This window comes from Chionomys nivalis, chromosome 10, assembly GCF_950005125.1.
Source record: "Chionomys nivalis chromosome 10, mChiNiv1.1, whole genome shotgun sequence".
Taxonomy (NCBI): Eukaryota; Metazoa; Chordata; class Mammalia; order Rodentia; family Cricetidae; genus Chionomys; species Chionomys nivalis.
In genome coordinates, this window is record NC_080095.1 from 24,697,639 (window position 1) to 24,717,477 (window position 19,839).

The following is a 19,839-nucleotide window of genomic DNA, read 5'->3' on the forward strand; positions in this document are numbered from 1 at the left end:
CCTGAGGGTCTTGGAGGGACCCTCTGGAGAGCAGCCTTGGACTTGGTGGAGGAGCCCCTCATATGGTCACCTCCACCCATCCTGGGCACCAGCTCTTTGCATAGGGCCAAGGAGAGGTCGTGGTGGTGGTGCCCAGGAAAGCGACAAGCCCCTCGCTGTGTCGGAGGCAGGAAGCTGATAGACTCTGATGGAGACTTTGGTCTTTGTTTCCCCAGATGGCCATTGTGTTCAACCAGGAGGGATTGAACGCCATCCAGCCCCCCTGTGTGGTCCAGAACTTCATCAACCACAACGCAGTCCTTTACAAGGTGTTTGTGGTGGGCGAGTCCTACACGGTGGTCCAGAGACCCTCCCTCAAGAACTTCTCTGCGGGCACGTCAGGTAATCCACTGTCCCTCGTATTGTCACTCCGTGCCTGGGGCAGGGCCATGATGGATACCCACTGTCTTTCCCCGGGTATTCCTTGCTATTTCTGGGAGAGGGAGAAATGACTTAAGTTGAAAAAGTTGTATACAGTAGATGGATTAAAAAGGTCCTGAAGAACCAGTGAGAGACCATATGCCATAGGCACTGTGGGGCTCCAGCCCTCAGAGCCATTGCCAACTCTAGCGAATTTCTAGAAGCTTCCTATCCCTCAAGAATTTTCCTGGACCCATCCAATGATGATACTCAGGAGTATGCCATGGTAGGTGTGGCTAGGCAGGTGTGGGAAGTGAGGGAGGGAGGTGACTACCAACCCTTCTGCATGTTTTCCAAACGAGGACTCTGAGTCTGAATTATCTGTGGCTTCCACAGCTGTCAAGTATATCAGGGTTTCCAAAGCAGGCAGCAGCCACAGAGTCACAGAGATCCCTGTGGAGGCCCTCAGGCAAGTCCCAGTGGGCATAGTCACTCCTGCCATGCTGCAGTGACCTTCCCCTGGCATCCCTTGGATGTCACGTGGTAGAGGTGTTTGCATGACTCATTGTCATTGTCCCTGAGGGTCTTGGGGGATGCTCTGGAGAGCAGCCTTGAACTACACACGCTCACTTCCATCTGTCTTGGGTACCAACTCTTCTGAGCCGTTCAGTTAAAGATGTCCTGACACTGGAGCTGCTCATAAGAATGTTCTAGCAGTCCTGAAACCCCCTCTAAAGCAAGTCCCAGAAGTTTGTGGGTCAGGACAACATGGCTCTCCCTGAGGATTTCTTGGACACTGGATTCCCTGGTGAGGCCAGCTCCAGAAGAGTAAGCAGAGGCCTTCCTCAAGGCCCCTGGAGGGCCCTTTCCTGGAACTGACTGTCGCCATCCCTTTGGGGCTTGTTGCAACGTCTCCTTATGTTGTCCCCTCTGGGCTTCTTCCCTGGGTCGCTTTCCTTTCCATTTAACACAGGAGAGGGCAGGCACATTGCAGCTATGTGTGGATTCTCATGTCCTTGCTGAGACCAGGTGGTTTGGGACAGCCCCATCCTGACACTGGTCACGTATACCACCAAGAGATACTCTTGCAGGCTGTGCGACAGAGGAGACCAAGGCTTTCACAAAACATTTATTTGCCTATCAGAATATTTCTTAGCATAAAGGGGTCCAGTTTCCATCTCCAGTACCCCCACACACACACCACACGTACACGCACACGCCACACAGTTCTGCCTCGCTTATGACACGCCCTTTCCTTTCTTCCCCAAATCATCTCATCTCTGAATGAAATGTGGCGTCTGATCTCCGTTCCTGCTCCCACAAAGGCGTGTTTGTTCACTGCTTCCTCCTCTCCTTCCTGGTTGTAAAGCACCAGGGCCAGTTTCCGCCTTGGCACTGGGAGCCAGGAATGACGAAGGCAAGAACCTGTCAGTGTGTCTTCTCTCGTGACTGTTTCTAGGCCGCGAAGCGCCCTGAGGCATAACATTCAGAGGTGGGCTGGGCATCAGAGTGGCATTCAGTGTGTCTGTCTAATCTGGAAGTGGCGTGGTTCCAACTTTGGCCTGCCTATTCTCAGCCTGACCAAGACCTCAGGCTTCAGCAACACATTCTCCTGACTAGTTGGGAAGGGGGTTTTGAGGCTCTGGCTTCTTTCAAGAGCCCACCCAATCTTCCAGCCCAGGCCACATAGTGTGGCAGGTCCCTCAGCTTCCCATGTCCTCCTTGGGCTCAGATCTCCTGACTTGAGATACAGACAAGGCCATCTTCACTTCACGGCTGCTCTCCTCTGATTCTCACGTGCATTTCAGTTCTTTACATGCCAGTGTCCAAAGTCATGTGTGTGACTTATTTAGCCATGGCACCTTACAGGTACCTGAACTGGAACCCAAGGACTTCTCACTAAGAGAACCACTAAGCAAATGTGTTCATGTTCTATGTTCTCTGCCCATGGTTCACTCTCGTGGCTTTCGGCTCCTTCCTGATGCTCTTTCATCCTGCACCTTGACCCTGAAGCCATATTGCCCTGGGCTTCTAGCTTTGTGTAAGGATTCTCTCCCTCTCCCGCCTGGTCCACAGAATACTGAGAGAGTGGTACCTCTTGCTTCTTTGAAAGGATGACTAAGTATTTCCAGGGTTGTCCCAGTCATTTGATGCTATTGCAGGGTGAAAGCGATATGCAAATGAACAAGTGAGGCTGTGCTCTCCAAGGAGACTTTGCAGATGCAGATAACCTGGGTCTGTAGTTTGCAGAGCTGACTCCAGGACGCCTGAAGTCATAAATGCTGCTTTTATTGCACATGACTGTAGACTCGCCCTGGGTGGTATGCTAGAGGACCAGCCAGGAGCCAGCCAGGCAGGTTCATGAGCAATCTGAGGAATAACACAGGGGAGACATAACTGGAGGGCCAGTTTTATTGGAGATGACATCTTCAGGGAGCAAAGGTTGGGGATGGTGAGAGAGCTCTTGAGGACTAAGCAGGTAAGCTGCAGGAGCTGGCCCCTGTACAGGGTGGTGTTCAGTGACAGGATGGTAGCATGCACCGTAGGGAAAGACGGGAGACTGAACACAAAGGCTGCAAAAGCATGGTCCTAGCCTGCATTGCTGAGATGTCTGAGCCAATCTGGTTGTTCACCCTCCTTGCAAATCTGTTTTTGTTCTCTCTCTCCCTCTCTGAAAGCAAAACCACCCCATGACCACCCCCTTGGCCTCCCACTCTTATTGGAAGTTGGGAGGGGTGGCCCCCATGCTGAGAGTTTGGGCGACTAGTCCAGCAGCAGTTCCTGGCTGGGGCTACCAAATCATGAGTGCTCCTGGGAACAAGAGCCTTGCTGCTAAGGTTAGGGAGCAAGGCTCAGGCCCTTCCTGTCTGTTAGCAGGACCAGCTACCTTAAAGCTTTCTAAGGAGCCAGGTACCAGGATTCTTTGGTGGGACCAGACCCCGCAGCCCATCTCGCTCCCCTCAGTCTCTAGATGACAGGCAGTGGCTAGAAGCTGCTCACTCCCTCCGTTTGTACATGGAGGTGCTGGTCCTGTGCCTCAGCCTGGGACTCTCTTGTTTAGTAGTCCTTAGGCCAGCATGCCCCAGGGCAGCTGTAGCAGTTGGGGTAGAGGGCAGTTTCCCTTTAAGATATATACACATTTGGTCTGTCCATATGAAACTGCTGGGGACATAATCTGCCCAGTGTAGTGGGCATCACAAGTCCCCGGCACTCTTACTAGACCAGCCAAGTGCCTGTGGGCACAGCTTGCAGAATCCTACAGATTTCCCAGCATCCCTGAGCACTGCTGTAGCTACCTGCGCTGGTGGCCTGTCCTCACACCACATGCTGCTCTGCTGTCCTGGCCTTTGCTCTTGGGGACCTATAGAGACTTGGGTGGGAGGTACCCTGAGTTTAGGAGGCTCTAAGAGGAGAAGATTGACAGTGCCTACAGAAGGCCAGAGAGCCATGCTAAGTGATGAAACCCTGCCACCCCTGAAGGTTCACTGTGCCCGAGAGTAGGGCCCCAGAGTGGGCGTGCTTGACACAAGTCCCGCAGGGTGTTTATTTTTCCCAGGCTCCTCCCCAGGACCATCTCTCATGCCCTCCGTCTGGACTGGCTCTGGTCGGAGCAGCGGGAGGACTGTCGGGCACACCGGGGTGGCCAGGGGCCTCTGTGCCCCGCTAGCGGGAAGGATGCCAGGTACTTCAGCGCCTGCCTGCTTGGCTCTGCCTGAATCACTTCCTTGTGCATGATTTTTATGGCGCCATAGAGTCATGAAGCTGCTGGGGGTCATGGCAGTCACAACAGGCACCTGAGCCCTGGCACACAGGCCCTCGGCCAGTGCCCATCCTATCGTAATGCCTGGGGGCCTGGGTCCCAGGGGTGATCACTGTGTCCTGCAGGGTGGGGTCCATGACACCTCTTTCGCAAGAACTTGAGCAGGGGCTGTCAGGATCCCTCAGGGGCTTCTAGTCCAGAGTGGCCCTGTGCTATTCTTGGTGGGGGTGGGGCAATGAGAGGGTAATGGCCAGAGCTCAACCCGTAGGTTTGTGGTTGTGTGATTCTTGCTCTATCGTGTCCATGCTTCCAAGTGCTTGAGAGCATTGCAAACTGTCTACCCAACATTACTTCTCCACGGACAAATCGTGCCTCACACCTCAAGGACGTTTGTACGGGGGCCATAAATGAATGCACCATCCCGTTCCTGGGACTGAACTGCCTCTCCGGTGTCCCGTGGGGCTGAGGGGGAGTGGGCAGCAGCAGGACTGGAGGAGACTGGGATATTGCAAGGCTTTCCTGGGGGAGCCTATGAAAGCCCTCGTTCAGGTTCCTATTAGTCATTGGGAACCAAAAGATCCCTTTGGTAAGCTCACGTACCAGTGGCCACCTGATTGGAGCCACCTGGACCACATGGCATTTTGTAGGCTTCTTCCCTCAGGATGGACCTGTGATATCTGGGTGCACAGAGGGCCACTCCTGTTGCCCCTTCTCTTCCCAGCCTTCTGTGCAGATATATGCCTGCCCAGTCTTAGGTCTTAAGGAAACCCACATATGGTGCTATAAGATGGTGGTGAAGGTGTCCCAGAAGACCACTCACTGTGTGTAGGAGGACAAATTGAAACTGGGTCCTGATGGGATGGCACACATCCATCTGGGATGCAGCTGTGGGTGCCTAGCTCACCAGAGCCCTGGGCTGAGCAGAAGCCACCTAGAGCGTGCCTGGGGTGGTGCTGCCCCCTGGTGTCGGCGTTGCTGTCTCCGGGTCTAATCCGCTCCCTGTCTGTTTTTTCAGATCGTGAGTCCATCTTCTTCAACAGCCACAACGTGTCAAAGCCAGAATCGTCATCGGTCCTCACTGAGGTATGTCTCCTCTCCATGATGGCCTGGCATGAGGCCAGCTGAGTCTGAGCCCAGATAAGAGTGTCCCCTGCAGAACTATCTGGCATGCCAGGGTGGTAGGAAGAACCCTTGTCCTCACACGACCAGCCCACACAGTCATGTCAGTGGGCATCACGGCCACATATGTGAGGACTGCTCACAGTGGGGCAGCTCTCCCATGGGGCGCCCTCCCTCTTGACATTACGGCTGGGGTTGAGTGAGCATCTGCGTCAGGTTTAGCGGAGGCCTTAGTGGCCTCGCAGCAGCTTCGTGGACACGGAAAGGATGTCTCTGAAAGCTTGGGGACATCGCCAACTGTGCTCACACAGGCAAGCAGGGATTTGATCCCCACCTGTCTGATTGCAAAGTTGAGTCCTCTAGAAATGTCATTCCTTGCTAATGACGTAAAATACCTTAGGGCCACAGTCTTCTCTGATCCTCCCCCTCCTAATCCTTCCCCCACCCAAGTCTGAACTCCAGTGGCTTCCCACCACACTCTGAATCCAGAACCTCTCCTGAGGTGCCGCCAGGTGTTCTGGGAGCCCTGGGTGGGTCCTTCTTCCTCTCCTGGTTGGACCCAGTAACAGAAGCTGCCAGTGTCTGATGCCTGACCTGGTTTCACGGCCCTGGCCTGGTGTTGTGTTCCAGAGTACTGTCTTGAGCAGCCCAGCAGTTCCTTTGTTGTTTGGTTCAGGGTCTCACTGGGTGGCTTTAGCTGGCCTTGAACTCACAGATCCGCCCACCTCTGCCTATCTAGGGCCGAGTTGAAAGGTTTGTGCCATTAGCTCAGCTAGTTGCTTGTGTTTCCTTTGAAGATACAACTCTATGCTCGGAAATAGAGTGTGGCATTGACAGGGACCTGGAAGTCAGGGGACCGCTTGGTAGAGTTGGTTCTTTCCGACCCTATATGTTATTCTCATGACTGAACTCAGGACTTTAGCATGGCAAGCCCCTGTCCACACTGAGCCATTTCATCCGTCCACCTGTGCCAGCAGACACCCAGAGCTGGCTGTGCACCGAGAGGTATAAGTAGCATCTTCTTATGGGGGAAGGCTTTCTTCCCCACGTCTCAGGATCGCTGGCACCCTATCCCTCTCATTTAGCCACTGGAAACCAAGCTCAACAGGGTGGCAGAAGGGAGTTGACCTTCCACAGTCTTCCTGAGGGGCTGTCCTTGGTGGTGTCCATGCACAGTACAGGGCTGCCAGCCACTGGAGCCATTAACCTGTGCCATAGGAACCCTGTGAGAGCTAGAAGCAGTGAGCCACCTGAAGTCACCTTCTTGAATCGTCACCTATTGGCCAGTGACCTGTTTCTTCATCTGAGAATGGAAATGGTCTACCTAAAGCACAACAGATGTAGGGTCCCCCGTACACCTGAGGCCTGAGATCACCCACACGTCCACTCAGTGCCTGGAACCCTTCAGAGCTGACACCTCGTGAAAAGAAAAGAATGCAGAATGCCAAGCACAGGCTTTTCCCTGGGGACGTCACCCTCCAGGACACCTTCAAGCTGGACTGGCAGTTGATTCTATTCCCAGAAACCAGTGGCCAGGACACTCATCCTCCCCCTACCCAAAAGAGTGCCATGTGAGACCTCTGCTAACCTTGACGGCCCCCCTCATCGCCAGACAGTGCCTTTGAAAATGGACCTAGCTTCTCCCTACACTTTTAGGGGACTATTAAGCATAGTCTCCCAGGATGTAGCACAGTGGCAGGCCCTGGGTCACACACACACACACACACACACACACACACACGGCCTTAGGATCCATCCCCAGTGCTGCCATAATGGGGAAGGGGAGTTCTCGTCGGCCTTGCCTGAGGTCTGACCTGAGTTGCATCACCTGCCTGAGCCTCAGTTTCTTCATCTTGCCCTAAAGTACCTGAGATCTGTGAGTTAACTAGCAGTGCCTATGCCCGGTGTGTACATCTGTAAATTTAGCATAGGAGTTGAGGGTCACCAGGTCAATCCGCAGGAGCGCCTGCTCGGCTCTTCTCTTCCTCCTTTCCCAGAACCTCACAGCTCAATTGGCTTGGATCCATGGGCCCATTTCTATGCCTTTATCTAGTCCTAGGCCGGCTGTTTGATTTTTGGATAATCAAATGGCTTCAGGAGGATTTCTGAGATTCCTCAGCTGAGCTGAGAAAGTACTTTTTATAAACAGCGTGTCACGGGGCTCTCTAACAGGCAGTGGCGAGGGCTGCCATGCTCCCAGACACCACACCGTGAGCCTCAGATATCAACTGAGCCTTATGGCCTAGGTATTTTTATTAGCCTATTCGTTGGGGTGGAAAAACAAGGTCCAGGAGGGCCATGTGATGGATCAGGGCCACATAGCAGAGACAGGAAGGCCAAAGCTGGTCTCTGACTTGGTTGGGGCCATGGGCTGGGCCAATCCACTGACCCATGTGGCCAGGAGGCTCAGGCAGAGCTGAGTGCCCATGGTAGCCAGATGGCAGCTGCCCCTGAGGAAATACTTTCCCTAGGTCAGGCACTGGACACCAGAGTTTCAAGTGGAAGGGCCCTGATGTCTATTTTAAGATTCTTTGTATTAGTGGCCAGGACTGTTTTATTTGGCTGCTGTCCTAGTTACAGATACTGTTGCTGTGATGAAACACCATGACCAAAGCAACCTGGGGAGGAAAGGGTTTATTTGGCTTACTCTTCCAGAGCACAATCCATCATGAAAGGCAGTCAGGACAGGAACTCAAGCAGGGCAGGAACCTGGAGGCAGGAGCTGATGCAGAGGCCATGGAGGGGTGCTGCTTACTGGCTCGCTCAGCCTACTTTCTTCCTTCCAAGTACTAACCAGGCCCAACCCTGCTTAGCTTCCGAGATCAGACGAGATTGGGCGTGTTCAGGGTGGTACGGCCGTAGACCTCAGCCTACTTTCTTAAAGAACCCAGGGCCACCGGCCCAGGGATGGCACTACCCACAATGAGGTGGGCCCTGACCCCATCAATCACTAATTGAGAAAATACCCTAAGGTTTGCCAACAGCCCGATCTTATGGAGACATTCTCTCAACTGAGGCTTCTTCCTCTCCAGTGACTCCAGCTTATATCAAGTTGATATAAAACTAGCCAGGACAGTTGTCTTGTTTTGAGATATGGTCTCACTTTGTAGCCCTGGCTGGCCTGGAACTCTCTATGTAAAGCAGGTTGACCTTAAATTCACAGAGATGCCTCTGCCTCAAATGCTGGAATTAAAGCTGTGCATAACCACACCCAGTGTTTTCTGTTCTTTTTAAATTGAGATAAAAATCCACATGTATAAATATTTTAAAGTTTTTTAAAGATATAATTATTTTTATTGTATGTTTATGAGTGGTTTGCCTGCATGTATGTCTGTGCACAATATACATGCAGTGCCTGCAGACATCAGAAGAAGGCATTGGATCCCAGGGGATGCTGGCAACCAAATCCATTTCCTCTGTAAGAACAGCCAGTGCTCTTAACTGCTGAACCATCTCTCCAGCCCCTAAGTGACCAATTTAATAGCAACAGTCACACTCCCAATGTCATATAGACACGCCTATATTTCCAGATCATTTTCCTCACCTGTTCCCTAGAACACTCAGTCCCCATGCCTCCCAACCCAGGCCCTGGCCACCTTGGGTCTGACTTCCATCTGCATGGATTCAAACTGTGCTGGGCATTTTATATATGCGGGATCCTGACTGATTCCTGTCACTCAGCACAGTGATGTGGAAGAACTCCGGGCCTTTTTAAGGACAAACCACATTTCTCTGTGTGGAAAGCTACAGTTGGTTCATTTGTCGACTAATGTGTATTTAGGCTGTCTGGAACCTTTAGCCCTTGGAAGAGTGCTGCAGCTACCTGGTGTTCAAGGGGATGTTTGAGTGCTCCTTTTAAACCCTAAGTAGACTATCTGAGTCCTAAGGTATTCTGTGTTTAATCTACCTTCCTTCCTCCTTCCTTCCTCCTTCCTTCCCTCCCTCCCTCCCTCCCTCCCTCCCTCCCTCCCTCCCTCCTTCTTTCCTTCCTTTTTTTCCCTTTATTTAATTGGATTTTTGAGGCAGGGTTTTTCTGTGTAGCCCTGACTATCCTAGAACCAGGCTGGCCTTGAACTCACAGAGATCCACCTGCCTCTGTGTTGGGATTAAAGGTGTGCGCCACCACCACCAGGTTTAAGAATTTCTTTTCCGATTCGTGTGCTTTTGTGTGCGGAGGTCAGAGGACAGTTTTCAGGAGTCAGTGCTCTGTTTCGTCCATGTGGGTCCCTGGGGTCAGACTCAGGTCGCCAGGCTTGGTACACAGTCTTTTTGCCTGCTGAGCCACCTCTCCGGCCCAGTGCACTTAAAGCTTTCGGCACAGTTTTGTTTTTCACTTGGGTTTAAGCCCGCCCCATCCCCCAGAACTCAGTACTTACTGACAGTTAGTGTGCACACTATTGTGAGTAACTTCGTGTCCTTGTATTCAGAAGCCACACCTCCTCACAGCCAGACCTGTGGAGTCCCCTCCCTGGAATCCCTTCCAGCAGATCTTAGATGGAGGGCTGATCAATCCCATTGTACAGATATGCAAATGGAGGCACGGGCCTGGTACTTTCCCCACATCCACAGAACTGAGAAATCTCTGATGGTATTTAAATCCATACCCTTACCCTGCGGTCCCTCCCTGGGCCTCCTCTTCCTCGGGGGCCCTGGCCGACAGCTGTGTGTGAGGTCACATACCTTTCCCAGGCCATCCACACTAGAACAGAAAATGTGTGACACTGGGGGTGTCGTGGGCAGGGCAGGCCGACTTGGACTAGAGGCCTGTGAAGAACTTTGCAGGAAGCTGGGCTTAGAGTCAGGCAAGAACATCTGCCAGCAGCGTCTTTGGGAGAGCACTGGTCACGTGGGATGAGATGCTGTTTGCAAGTACTTAGGTCATCACAGCTGGGAAGAGAAAAGCACATGGCTGCTTGGGTTCCCTAGGCCCTCAGCCTCACTCCTATAGGATGCCAGCAAAGATGGCGCAGTACCGTGGTGCTGGTCAGTACCCCTGTGCCTCATCTCTCCCTGATTGGTTCCTAGTCTTCTCTGCCTTCAAGCTCTGGCCCCGGTACTCTCTTCACCTCTGTCTGCTTCTGTAACAGTCCGTCTCCTTTCTCACTCCCAAAAGGACTGAGTTTTCGAAACCGAAAATCTGGATTCAAATCCTGCCCTGTATGTCTAGCTTCTGTGACCCTGGACCAGCCCCTGGCCCCCATACTGATACCAGCCTCAGTAGTGCGTGAGCACAAAGTGCCCTGCTTCATACACTGGCTGTAAGCACCCTTACATAGATAGAGTCCTTGGTCTTCCAGACCCTGGCAGGCTTGGCCATGGTGGGTTGGTCCCACCCCCTGGCCAGAAGGACGGTAGGTCCTCTCATGAGAGGGGGCTACACCTCTGTGTGATGTCTTAGCCCCGGAAGCCTGACTTGTGTCTGTATTGACAGCTGGACAAGATCGAGGGTGTGTTCGAACGGCCCAGTGATGAGGTCATCCGGGAACTGTCACGGGCACTGCGGCAGGCGCTGGGAGTGTCACTCTTTGGCATTGACATCATCATTAACAACCAGACCGGGCAGCACGCTGTCATTGACGTCAATGCCTTCCCAGGTGAGCAGCAGGGTAAGGTGACCCTGCGCTGGTGATCCCCTGGCTACCTGGTGTCTTCAGGGGGTGGGAAGTGAGTCAGCTTGACTGGAGATGGGAGAGCCCCTCCTCACTCTGCGGTCTAGAACAAGTGCTTCACTTTGCAGTCTCGGCTCTTAAGATGCCGAGATCAGTGAAGCCCCGGATGGCTAACTGTGGGGGTATGTCCATCTAAGCATCCCACTACACTGTATTCTCTCACCCCCATCTTTCGATCCTGTCATCAGCCTTACTAGACCCAGAAGAGTAAAAGAACTTGGAAAAGACTCAACCCCTATCATTCACGGGTAGGGAAATGGAGCCCCTCCAGTGGAAGCATTCTTCTGACGTCACACAGCGTGTAATGGCAGGGCCAGCCCCTCCTCAGCAGGTGCTGCTTCCGGTGTCCTGAACTGCAAGGCTGAGATCCAGGCCCAAGCCCTGCCATGGCTTTCCCCACTATAGTGCCTGCTGCACAAAGACCGTCACTCTCCATCCCGTCCCTGCTCTCTGCTGGAGCCTCACCCCGCTGAGTATCCCTCAGTCTCCACCCAGTCAGGGGCCCTGGGGGATAATACTAATCGAGCCCTATTCTAGAACCATTGGGCTGGCAGGGAGAGCAGGTCTAGTGTCCACACTAGCGCTCACAAGCTCCTGTGTGTCCTGGAGACCCTAAGACCAGTGGCCTGTGCGTCATTGCTGCAGCTGAGAGGTGTAGACTTCTGCCAGCACTTGGGAGGCTAAGGCAGGAGAATTGCCAGGAGTTTAAAGCCATCCAGGGCTACATAACAGGACCTTGTCCTAGAATCCTGGGGTGGGGGTTGGGGATCAGATGAAAAAGACTTGGGGTCTAGCTTTGGGTCTCCATGACCCCAGAGCAGGGCCTTGTACTTCTCCAGACCCAGGTGTCCCTGCCTTGGGCTGGCCCTACCCTCTCAGCTCATATCTACTTCCACCCCTCCAGCCTCCTGAGTAGCTGGCAATGTAGTGTTCCTGGCTATTCTTCATTTTCTTGATGTGGAGGAATAGCAAGCTCCCCCTCACTGCCCAGGGGTGTGAGTGACCAGGAGGCCACCTCACCAAACCTCGGGCCTCCTGGGTACTTAGTGCCTGTATCCCCTAACCACTCAGAGAGTACATGAGCCGCTCCACAGCATCACAGTTCACAGCAGGAAACTAGGGACCCCAAAGAGCCCAACAGCTCCATCTGTCATTCAGCTGGCATCTGCCAGAGGCTACATGTCCTGCTCTCAGCCCTCACACCACAGTGGAGAGGAAGAAGATGGACAGTGGAGCCGCTGGTGGCTGCTCTGTTGTGTATGGGTACCCGAGAGTTCCGCAAAGGGAAGGAACCGGCACTGGAGGTGGACCAGCTTGGGTACCAGGAGGGGTGAATTGGGACTGGACAGGGTCAGAGGGGAGCCTCTGAGGCCTGGGTCCAGCCAGCATACTCAGACCCAGCCCATTGAGTTCCCCAGCTCATGGGTGGAGGCGGTGGAACCTTTGAGGAAAGCTAGGGTATAGAGTGAGGGGCTTGCTGCGTTAGGAGCATCGTAAAGATGAAGTGAAGATGTGGGGTGATCCAAGAGCACATGGCTCACTAATGGGTGGAGGGTGAGAGACAGGGCCACTGAAAAACCCTGGGAGGAGGCGGGAACACTCTTCCACTAGTGATGGGCAGCCCCGCCCAGCTCAAACAGTTCAATGTATCGTAAAGGCAGGAGAGCCTCTACTGTGTTCAGGGAGACAGTCACCGAGAGCCAGTGTGAATACAGGGTCTTCTGCCAGGGGACCCTAGGGCTGGGTTGTTCCAGTGGAATGGAGTGCCAGGGTGGGTCTGTGACTACCAGATTGATGGTGAGCCTGTGCCAAGGGATGGCCGAAGGGTCCTATTGTCCCAGGGGCCTCAGGCAAAGAGGAGCTGGTGTCTGGGAGGTGACTCAGTTTACCATCCAAGGTGTAGAACCAGCCCTCTGGGCCCAGCAGAGGTACGGGCTTGGTCCTGCTTCTTCTCGGGAAGCATGTGGGGCACTGGGGTAGGTGGAAGCTCTGTCGGAACACCCAGCTTGGGAGATGAGGAAAACTGAGTGGCAGAAGCAGCCTGTGCTACTGGCCCTGCCGTGTTCTGTGGCACGAGAAAGCTGCTGTGAGCTCTGCTTGCCCATGAGAGGTGATGCTGGGAGCTAAAGAACCGCATCCATGGTTACAGTTCCCACAGGACTGGGACCCATTAGTCCAGAGCATTCACACCGACCCTAAGGCCTTTGATGTCTTAGAACACCGGGATTCTGACCTTGGCCCACTTCTTCACTCTGATGGTCTAGGCAACCTCACTTTAGCCCCTACTTTCGCTTCTGTACGAGTGGGAGCATTTCTCATGCTGCAGACAAATGGGCTTGCATGGTGTTGGGCATGGAGCTGGCACCCTGCCCTGCTAGTTTTCACCTTCCAGGCTGGCAAACACCAACCTACCTCAGCCTGTTTATCTCAGGCCCCAAGGAAGTGGCTGTTATACTCTGGGACGTTTCCCCTCGTTCACTGATCTAGTCTACCTGGTCCCCCGGGCCTCATCTGGGAGCAAAAGCAGAGTGGTTACTAGGGAGCAGCCTCCTCGGTTTCTTAGCAACTCGACTGGGTCCTGGTTCCCCTCCCTATATCATACCTAGCCCCATGCCTGTCCTGCCCTTCACCCTCACTCCCAGAGTTAGCAGCATACTGAGTCCCACAGTGGGGCCTCTCGGTACTAGGTGTTAAAAACATAGATAAGATCAGAGGATCTGGGTCGCATCACAGTTCTGTCACGTAGGAACTTTGTAACCTGGGGCCTCACAGAGCCTCCAGGTCCCCTGTAAGATGGGCTGAGGAGCATGGACACTGAGCCAAGGACCATGAAGCTCATAGCCCAGTGATTGGCACTCTGACACTCTGGGAACACCAGCACAGAAGTGTTGCCATCTTCCCCTCCATGGTTGGCACTCCTTCATCTCCTGTCTCCTGGAGACAGAGTTGGGAAGATGGCATCGACATGTGTAATGATGCGCTGTGCCAGCCGCTTTGTTAGCGCCACCATGAGTGCCCTTGCTTCGGGCTTCCTCAGAATTACAGGGTGGTTTGCCAAAGGATACAAGATAGCCCAGGGGCCTGGTCCCCACACAGTTGCCACCTCAGCTTCTACCTATAGTATGGTAGCAGTTCTCATCGAGACACCTCATTCCGAGAAGGTGAGAGATCTCGCCTCATATCTCTTTGGAAGTAGTTTGTTGGAAGTCACCAAATCCTCACCCCGAATCTGAAGCCTGCTGGGTAATTCCTGGGGTCTCTTCTGGCATTGTGTCTGCAGTGTGCACACATGTATGAGTGCATGTGTGTGAAAATGTACCCTTGTCCCCATGGTTACCATAAATTTCTATGCCAGAGACGGTGGACTTGGCAGTCTGTTCCTAGGTGCTGGTCCTCAGAGTCTGGGACACAGATTGCATCTCTGAAGGTGTTTGGGGCGAGAGGGAACAGATTTGGTTTGGGCTGTGGCTTCTGGCTCAGACCCACCCAGGTCCAGTCCTCCTGTGAGAGCTGGCCTCCTGTGTTTGTATGGACAAGAGAGTTGAGCCTCCAGATAGGATACAGTGACCAGGACCCAGGTCTGAGGCCAGACTCGCAGTTTATCAGTAAGCGTATGAGGAATACTTCTGGCATTGCCGTCTGACTGCGTCATGTCAGTGTTGGCTGGTTACATTTCTTCGTTTTCCGTTACTGGAACAAAATAGCCAAGATGATCAGCTTAAAGAGGAAAGGTTATTTGGGTTATTTGGGTGTTGAAGGTTTCAGTCCATGATGATTTCTCCCCATTGATGTGTGCCTGTGACAGGGCAGATATATGGGAAGTATTGGCAGAGGCCGCTGGTTACCTGAGGGGAGAGAAAGTGTGTCTGAAATGGCTAGCCAGTCTCCTTAGCGGGCTCTTCCAACTCCTCCCAGCAGCTCCTTGAGTTAACAACTAATGTTTTAACATGTGGACTTTGGAACATGCACTACTTACCCAAACTATAGCAGTGGGTGAGCCAGGGAAATGCCCAACGAAAACAAGATTCATCTTTATCAACTAGAGCTGTGGAATTTCACACTCAGGGATTAGACAGTGGTTAAGGGCCAGCTTTGGGGACCGTGTGCACCAGGTTCTGTGGCTCCCACCACTCTGCGATACTGAAAATGCCTCCCCAAGTCCCAGGAGCCCGTTACTTCTGCTTCTTTCTCCTCTCATATTCCCTGGCTGATGCCCAGTACCTTCTGTCTCTCCCCTCCAGGCTATGAGGGTGTGAGCGAGTTCTTTACCGACCTCCTGAACCACATTGCCACAGTCCTGCAAGGCCAGAGCACAGGCGGAGCTGCCCTGGAGGAAGTGGCCCCGCTGAGGCACAACAGGCTTCTGGCGGAACAGGCGGGCAGCCTGGCTGGTGAGCGGACGTGCAGTGCCAACCCTGGCTGCTGTGGCAGCTTAAAGGGCCAGGACACAACCTGGAAGACTGAGACCGAAGCAGGCAACATGGGCGCCGGTGGCTCTGCCAAGCTGCCACATCAGAGACTTGGCTGCACCACCGGTGTGTCACCCAGCTTCCAGCAGCACTGTGTGGCCTCCCTGGCCACCAAGGCCTCCTCACAGTAGTCACAGAGCCCAGGACCCAGAGGGGCGGCGCAGAGCGTGGAACACACTCACTGGGCCAGCAGCTCCGAATGGGAACACTACTAAGAATTCCCAGTGATCTGATGCTTCTCTGTTTTAAATTTTTACCTGATTTTCTGATGTTATGATCGGAATGAGGGGGGGGAGACAGAGCAGAGCACCAAGTGGTCCAGCGTCGAGGATGCCGCCTGAGTCCTGTGCAGATCTCCTCACTGAGTTTACACACGCTTGTGTTCTCAACACTAGGTCTGAATGTGAAGCGGGGTGTGTGCATGTGTGTGTGGTTGTCATGCAAGTGTGCGTGTGTGCATGTCTGTCTGTCTTCATGGCTGCTGTGTGGGCCAGGCTTCCGGGCACCCTGGAAGGAGCCCATATCTGGCCAGGCTGTTGTAGCTAAGCAGGCAAAAGGATGAATGTTTCCCCCCATTCCTCTCCTCTCCACATCTGCCCACACCGACCTCACCATCCTTTTTTTCTCAGATGTGGTCTTCTCCAAAGCTAACCCTTGCCCCTGTGCAGCTGACCCTTCTTCTCCAAAGCCAGGGAAGCAGTTGACCCCTTGGGAGCTCTGTACTGGGGGTCTGGGCTGTGTGAAGGGAAAAGAAGCCTCCAGTGGGTGGAGCCAAAGCCTAACTATTGCCAGTCTTTACTGGCTCTGTAGAATACACCAGGCTACTGTACTCTCCAGCCTGGCTCTATTGCTCGATGGGACCCGGGAAGGAGCTACCTAGCTAGGAGTCCAGGGGTCTGTTGGGACCCAGGGTTTGTGCTGGGACTTTGAACAAATCATTCCACGAGTCTCCAGGCCTCCACCTCCTCATCTCTTCGAGGTGGCTCCTGAGACAGGAAACTGAAGAGCTAACCTAGTGTTCTAGCCCACGAGGATGTCTGCTTTCCCATGCCATCATCTGGGTCCCTCTTTTCAGGTGAGAGGAGGCCGTTGCTAGGACCGCTCCTGTACACACACACCAGCCCCTCCTGGTACAGCAAGGCCCAGCGCAGCCCTGCTGTGTCCACAGCAAGTCCCTTGCACCGAGCACTAGGCAAGCCCCCAAGGGAGCTGTGCCCCACTTCAGACTCACTCTGTCCCCTCAGCAGCTGGCAGACTACTCACTGGCCCCGGAGCCCACAGAAAAGGACAGCTGTGGAGCCCTGGATGATCAGCCCAGCCCCCACCCCCACCCCAGGGTGATCTTGTGTCTAAAGATATCAGCTCACTTTGCAAAGAGAACTAGGCCTTTGGATTGTCCTTAGGTCCAGATAAGATGGAGGACACTAGAGGCAGTACCCTGCAGCCCTGGGGAGGCTACCAAGTAGGGCCACGGTGGAGCATCCTTCGGGTGAGGAGGGGCTGGTTGGCTTTCTTGGGAATGGAACCCTGGAACTAACCACGTTTACAGGACCTGAGTGTTGAACCTGATGTCTGTATGTCGCCTTCCCAGGCCTGCCTCTGAATACGGGGGTGGGAAGTGTGGCCGGCTCTCGCACTGCTTTGTCTCCAGAATAAACTACTGAGATCAAACTACATTTCATACGTGGTCACAATCATTAAAGAAAAGATGTTTGGTAAGACACATTGGCTTTTCAGCCTTCAGAACAAGCGGGGTGTAGACAAGGGTTCCATTCCCTGGAGCACCTCCTCCAGGGTCACACCTTCGGCGGTGTGGCGTTTTCCACAGGTCTCTGCGGATATTGAGGACAGTTACACTTTTCCAGGAGTTGAGACGGGAGCAGGGACTTGGGGCCACATTCTTGCAGGTGCTTTAATGATCCAGAAATGTGACTGTCCCCCAACATGGCACTGCAGAACACTAGCCGCTGGTGTCCATCCTCAGAGAGATGAGTGGGGTCTAGTCAAGGTCATTGCTGGTTCACAGAAGTGTCTAGATTTGCCACGCACTGTGGGTAGGCTAGCCTGCAGAACTGGATCCACTGAATCCTCCGATTATTTAGGGGGCTATGCCAGGTGTGAGTCCCATCAGTGGAGGGAATATCCGCCCTGAGCCTGGTAGATTGATGGGGGTGCTGGAGAAACGGTGACTTGAGAATGCTTGCTGTGCCGTTGTGACACGGGAGTTCAGAGCTCAGCGCCTGTGTAGCAGGCCAGACGTTCAGCTTGAACGCTTAACTCCAACTCAAAAGTATAGGGAATAGGGGCTGGAGAGATGGCTCAGAGGTTAAGAGCACTGACTGCTCTTCCAGAGGTCCTGAGTTCAATTCCCAGCAACCCACATGGTGGTTAACAACCATCTGTAATGAGATCTGGCGCCCTCTTCTGGCCTGCAGGCATACATGGAGGCTGAACACTGTGTACATAATAAATCTTTTTTTAAAAAGTATAGGGAATAGAGACGGGACCACTGGGGCTTGCGGAGGAAATATGAGCACCCAGTTCAGGTCCTACCTTGGAGTGGGCAGAGAGTATTTGAAACAGATACTCCAACTGTCTTTTGGTCTCTCAGCATTTACAGGTGTCCCCACACACATACTTTTTTTTAAAAGGCCACAGCAAGAAGCTGAGTTTTTAACAGCTGGGGCAAATAGTGTCTGGTGGACAGGCATTTGGAGACGGAAGAACACAGCCTTTCTTCTGGCCCTTGTCTAGTCTAGAGCATTCACATCCTGCTGACTCTAGAGCTGATGCCCTGGGAGGGGCTGCCGGCCTTTTTACGGTCCCTGTATAAGTAAGTCACATGACCAGTAGGATCCTAGCACTGCCCCTGTCATTCCAGAGCCCTCACGCTGGTCTGAAGGAGCCCACCTCCTCTAGTATGAGTGGACAGGTGCCATGGCTCCTGGGGGGAACTTCCGGGGTCGAGGGGCTCCCACTTTTAGGTAGGCTTACTACGGTTACTGCTGCTACCATGCTCCAAGGCTCCTCCACAGATCCTCCCCTCGTAAAGGCCTGAGCCTCAACCCTTCTTCTCTGCCAGGCCAGTGCCAGCCTACTCTCCTGTACAGAGGAAGGCTGACTACCACAGCAACACGGCCCCTTCTGCTCAGGTTCTCTTCCCTCTGCTTGTGACCGGGAGGTACCTCCCCCACCTCATGAGGTACCTTTCTCAGAAATAGTTGAGTTTTCTTTGCTTCCTGGATCTAATGAAACTTGGCATCTTGGAGGGGCCCCTGCAGGACATAGGAGGTGACATTTCCCTGAGGCTCCCTGCATAGACAGCTCACCCAGGCTTTTTATGGTGCTGTCCTACCTGTGGAGCTAAGTAGTGACCACGCCCTAGCTTTGTGACGGCTCCTGCTTGCCCCCCCCACCCCCGCGCCCCTGTGTCTTGTGCACATCTGCACGCCAGATGCTCTTGGACAAAGCCACTGCGCACTGGCTCCTGCCCAGCCTCTATCTTTACTTCCTGTGGAAATGACAATGCAGGGGGCTCATCTTTGATCCGGATGGGGTCTTCTGGTGACAAAGTGTCCCTGTGTTCTCTTGCCACTTGGTCTTGGTGCTGGATGGTTTTGGTCTCTGGTAGCCTAGTGGGAGTTCGTGTAATTACATAACTGTCAGCAGGTGTCTGAGCCTGAAGAAAACCTCTCAGCAGTGACCTCATGCGGGATGTGCCTTGCCTCGGGCAGGTTGCTGAAGCGGAGAGAAGCTAGGGCTCGCTGGAAACATTTAGGCAAAGACCTCCCGCCTCCTACCTCTGTCCTACCATGTCCTCCGCTGCTGTAGGAATTTGGGGTCTGTGCTGTCTCACACAGTCAGGCCCTACCACAATTCAGTACAAACTGAATTCCATACTGGGAAACTGAGGCTCTGGGAGGGTCAGAAAGGCTGGCCAAGCACTCTAGGTAGTGAATTGTAGCATGAATTCTAATAGGTATTGAAAATAAAAACCCAGAGTCAGGTATTAGGGGGTGAAAGCTGGGAGACCAGAGAAGTAGTATAGCCAGCCACTAGAGACCTTTACCTCTACCAAAAGGATGATCCTGTCCTCAGACTGCGTCCTCGGACTGCAACTGTCTCCATCAAACCTGCGTATGAGCTCCTGTCTCCTCCCACCTTATATTCTCTTCCTGCCTCCACCTCCCTAGTGCTGGGATTAAAGGTGTGAGCTAACACCGCCTGGCCTCTAGTGACTTAGCTCTGCACTCTGATCTTCAGGCAAGTTTAATTATTAAACAGAATATCACCACATTGAATATGGGTGGACTGAGGCAGGGTTTGGACCCTTGGGACCTGGCTCTCAAATACCAGCTGGGACTCTGGAATTGGCTCTGCCTGAGGTGGCAGTGATGTCCCTGCCCCTTGGTCAATGCACATG

The 19,839-nt window shown here is 53.4% G+C and overlaps 1 protein-coding gene across 2 annotated transcripts in view; it reads left to right on the top strand.

Annotated features, from left to right (window-relative positions):
* Nucleotides 1-17,082, top strand: part of Itpk1 (inositol-tetrakisphosphate 1-kinase) — a 137,577-nt gene extending 120,495 nt beyond the window's left edge. Inside the window, exons 7-11 of one of the 2 annotated variants that reach the window (XM_057783164.1) lie at nucleotides 216-381; nucleotides 3,956-4,081; nucleotides 5,175-5,242; nucleotides 10,710-10,872; nucleotides 15,189-17,082. In XM_057783164.1, coding sequence (XP_057639147.1) covers nucleotides 216-381; nucleotides 3,956-4,081; nucleotides 5,175-5,242; nucleotides 10,710-10,872; nucleotides 15,189-15,547 — 882 coding nt within the window. In that variant the 3' untranslated portion in view covers nucleotides 15,548-17,082. The remainder of the gene's footprint in view (nucleotides 1-215; nucleotides 382-3,955; nucleotides 4,082-5,174; nucleotides 5,243-10,709; nucleotides 10,873-15,188) is intronic. The other variant, XM_057783165.1, reaches the window with a different exon arrangement.
* The last annotated feature ends 2,757 nt before the right edge of the window (nucleotides 17,083-19,839 follow it).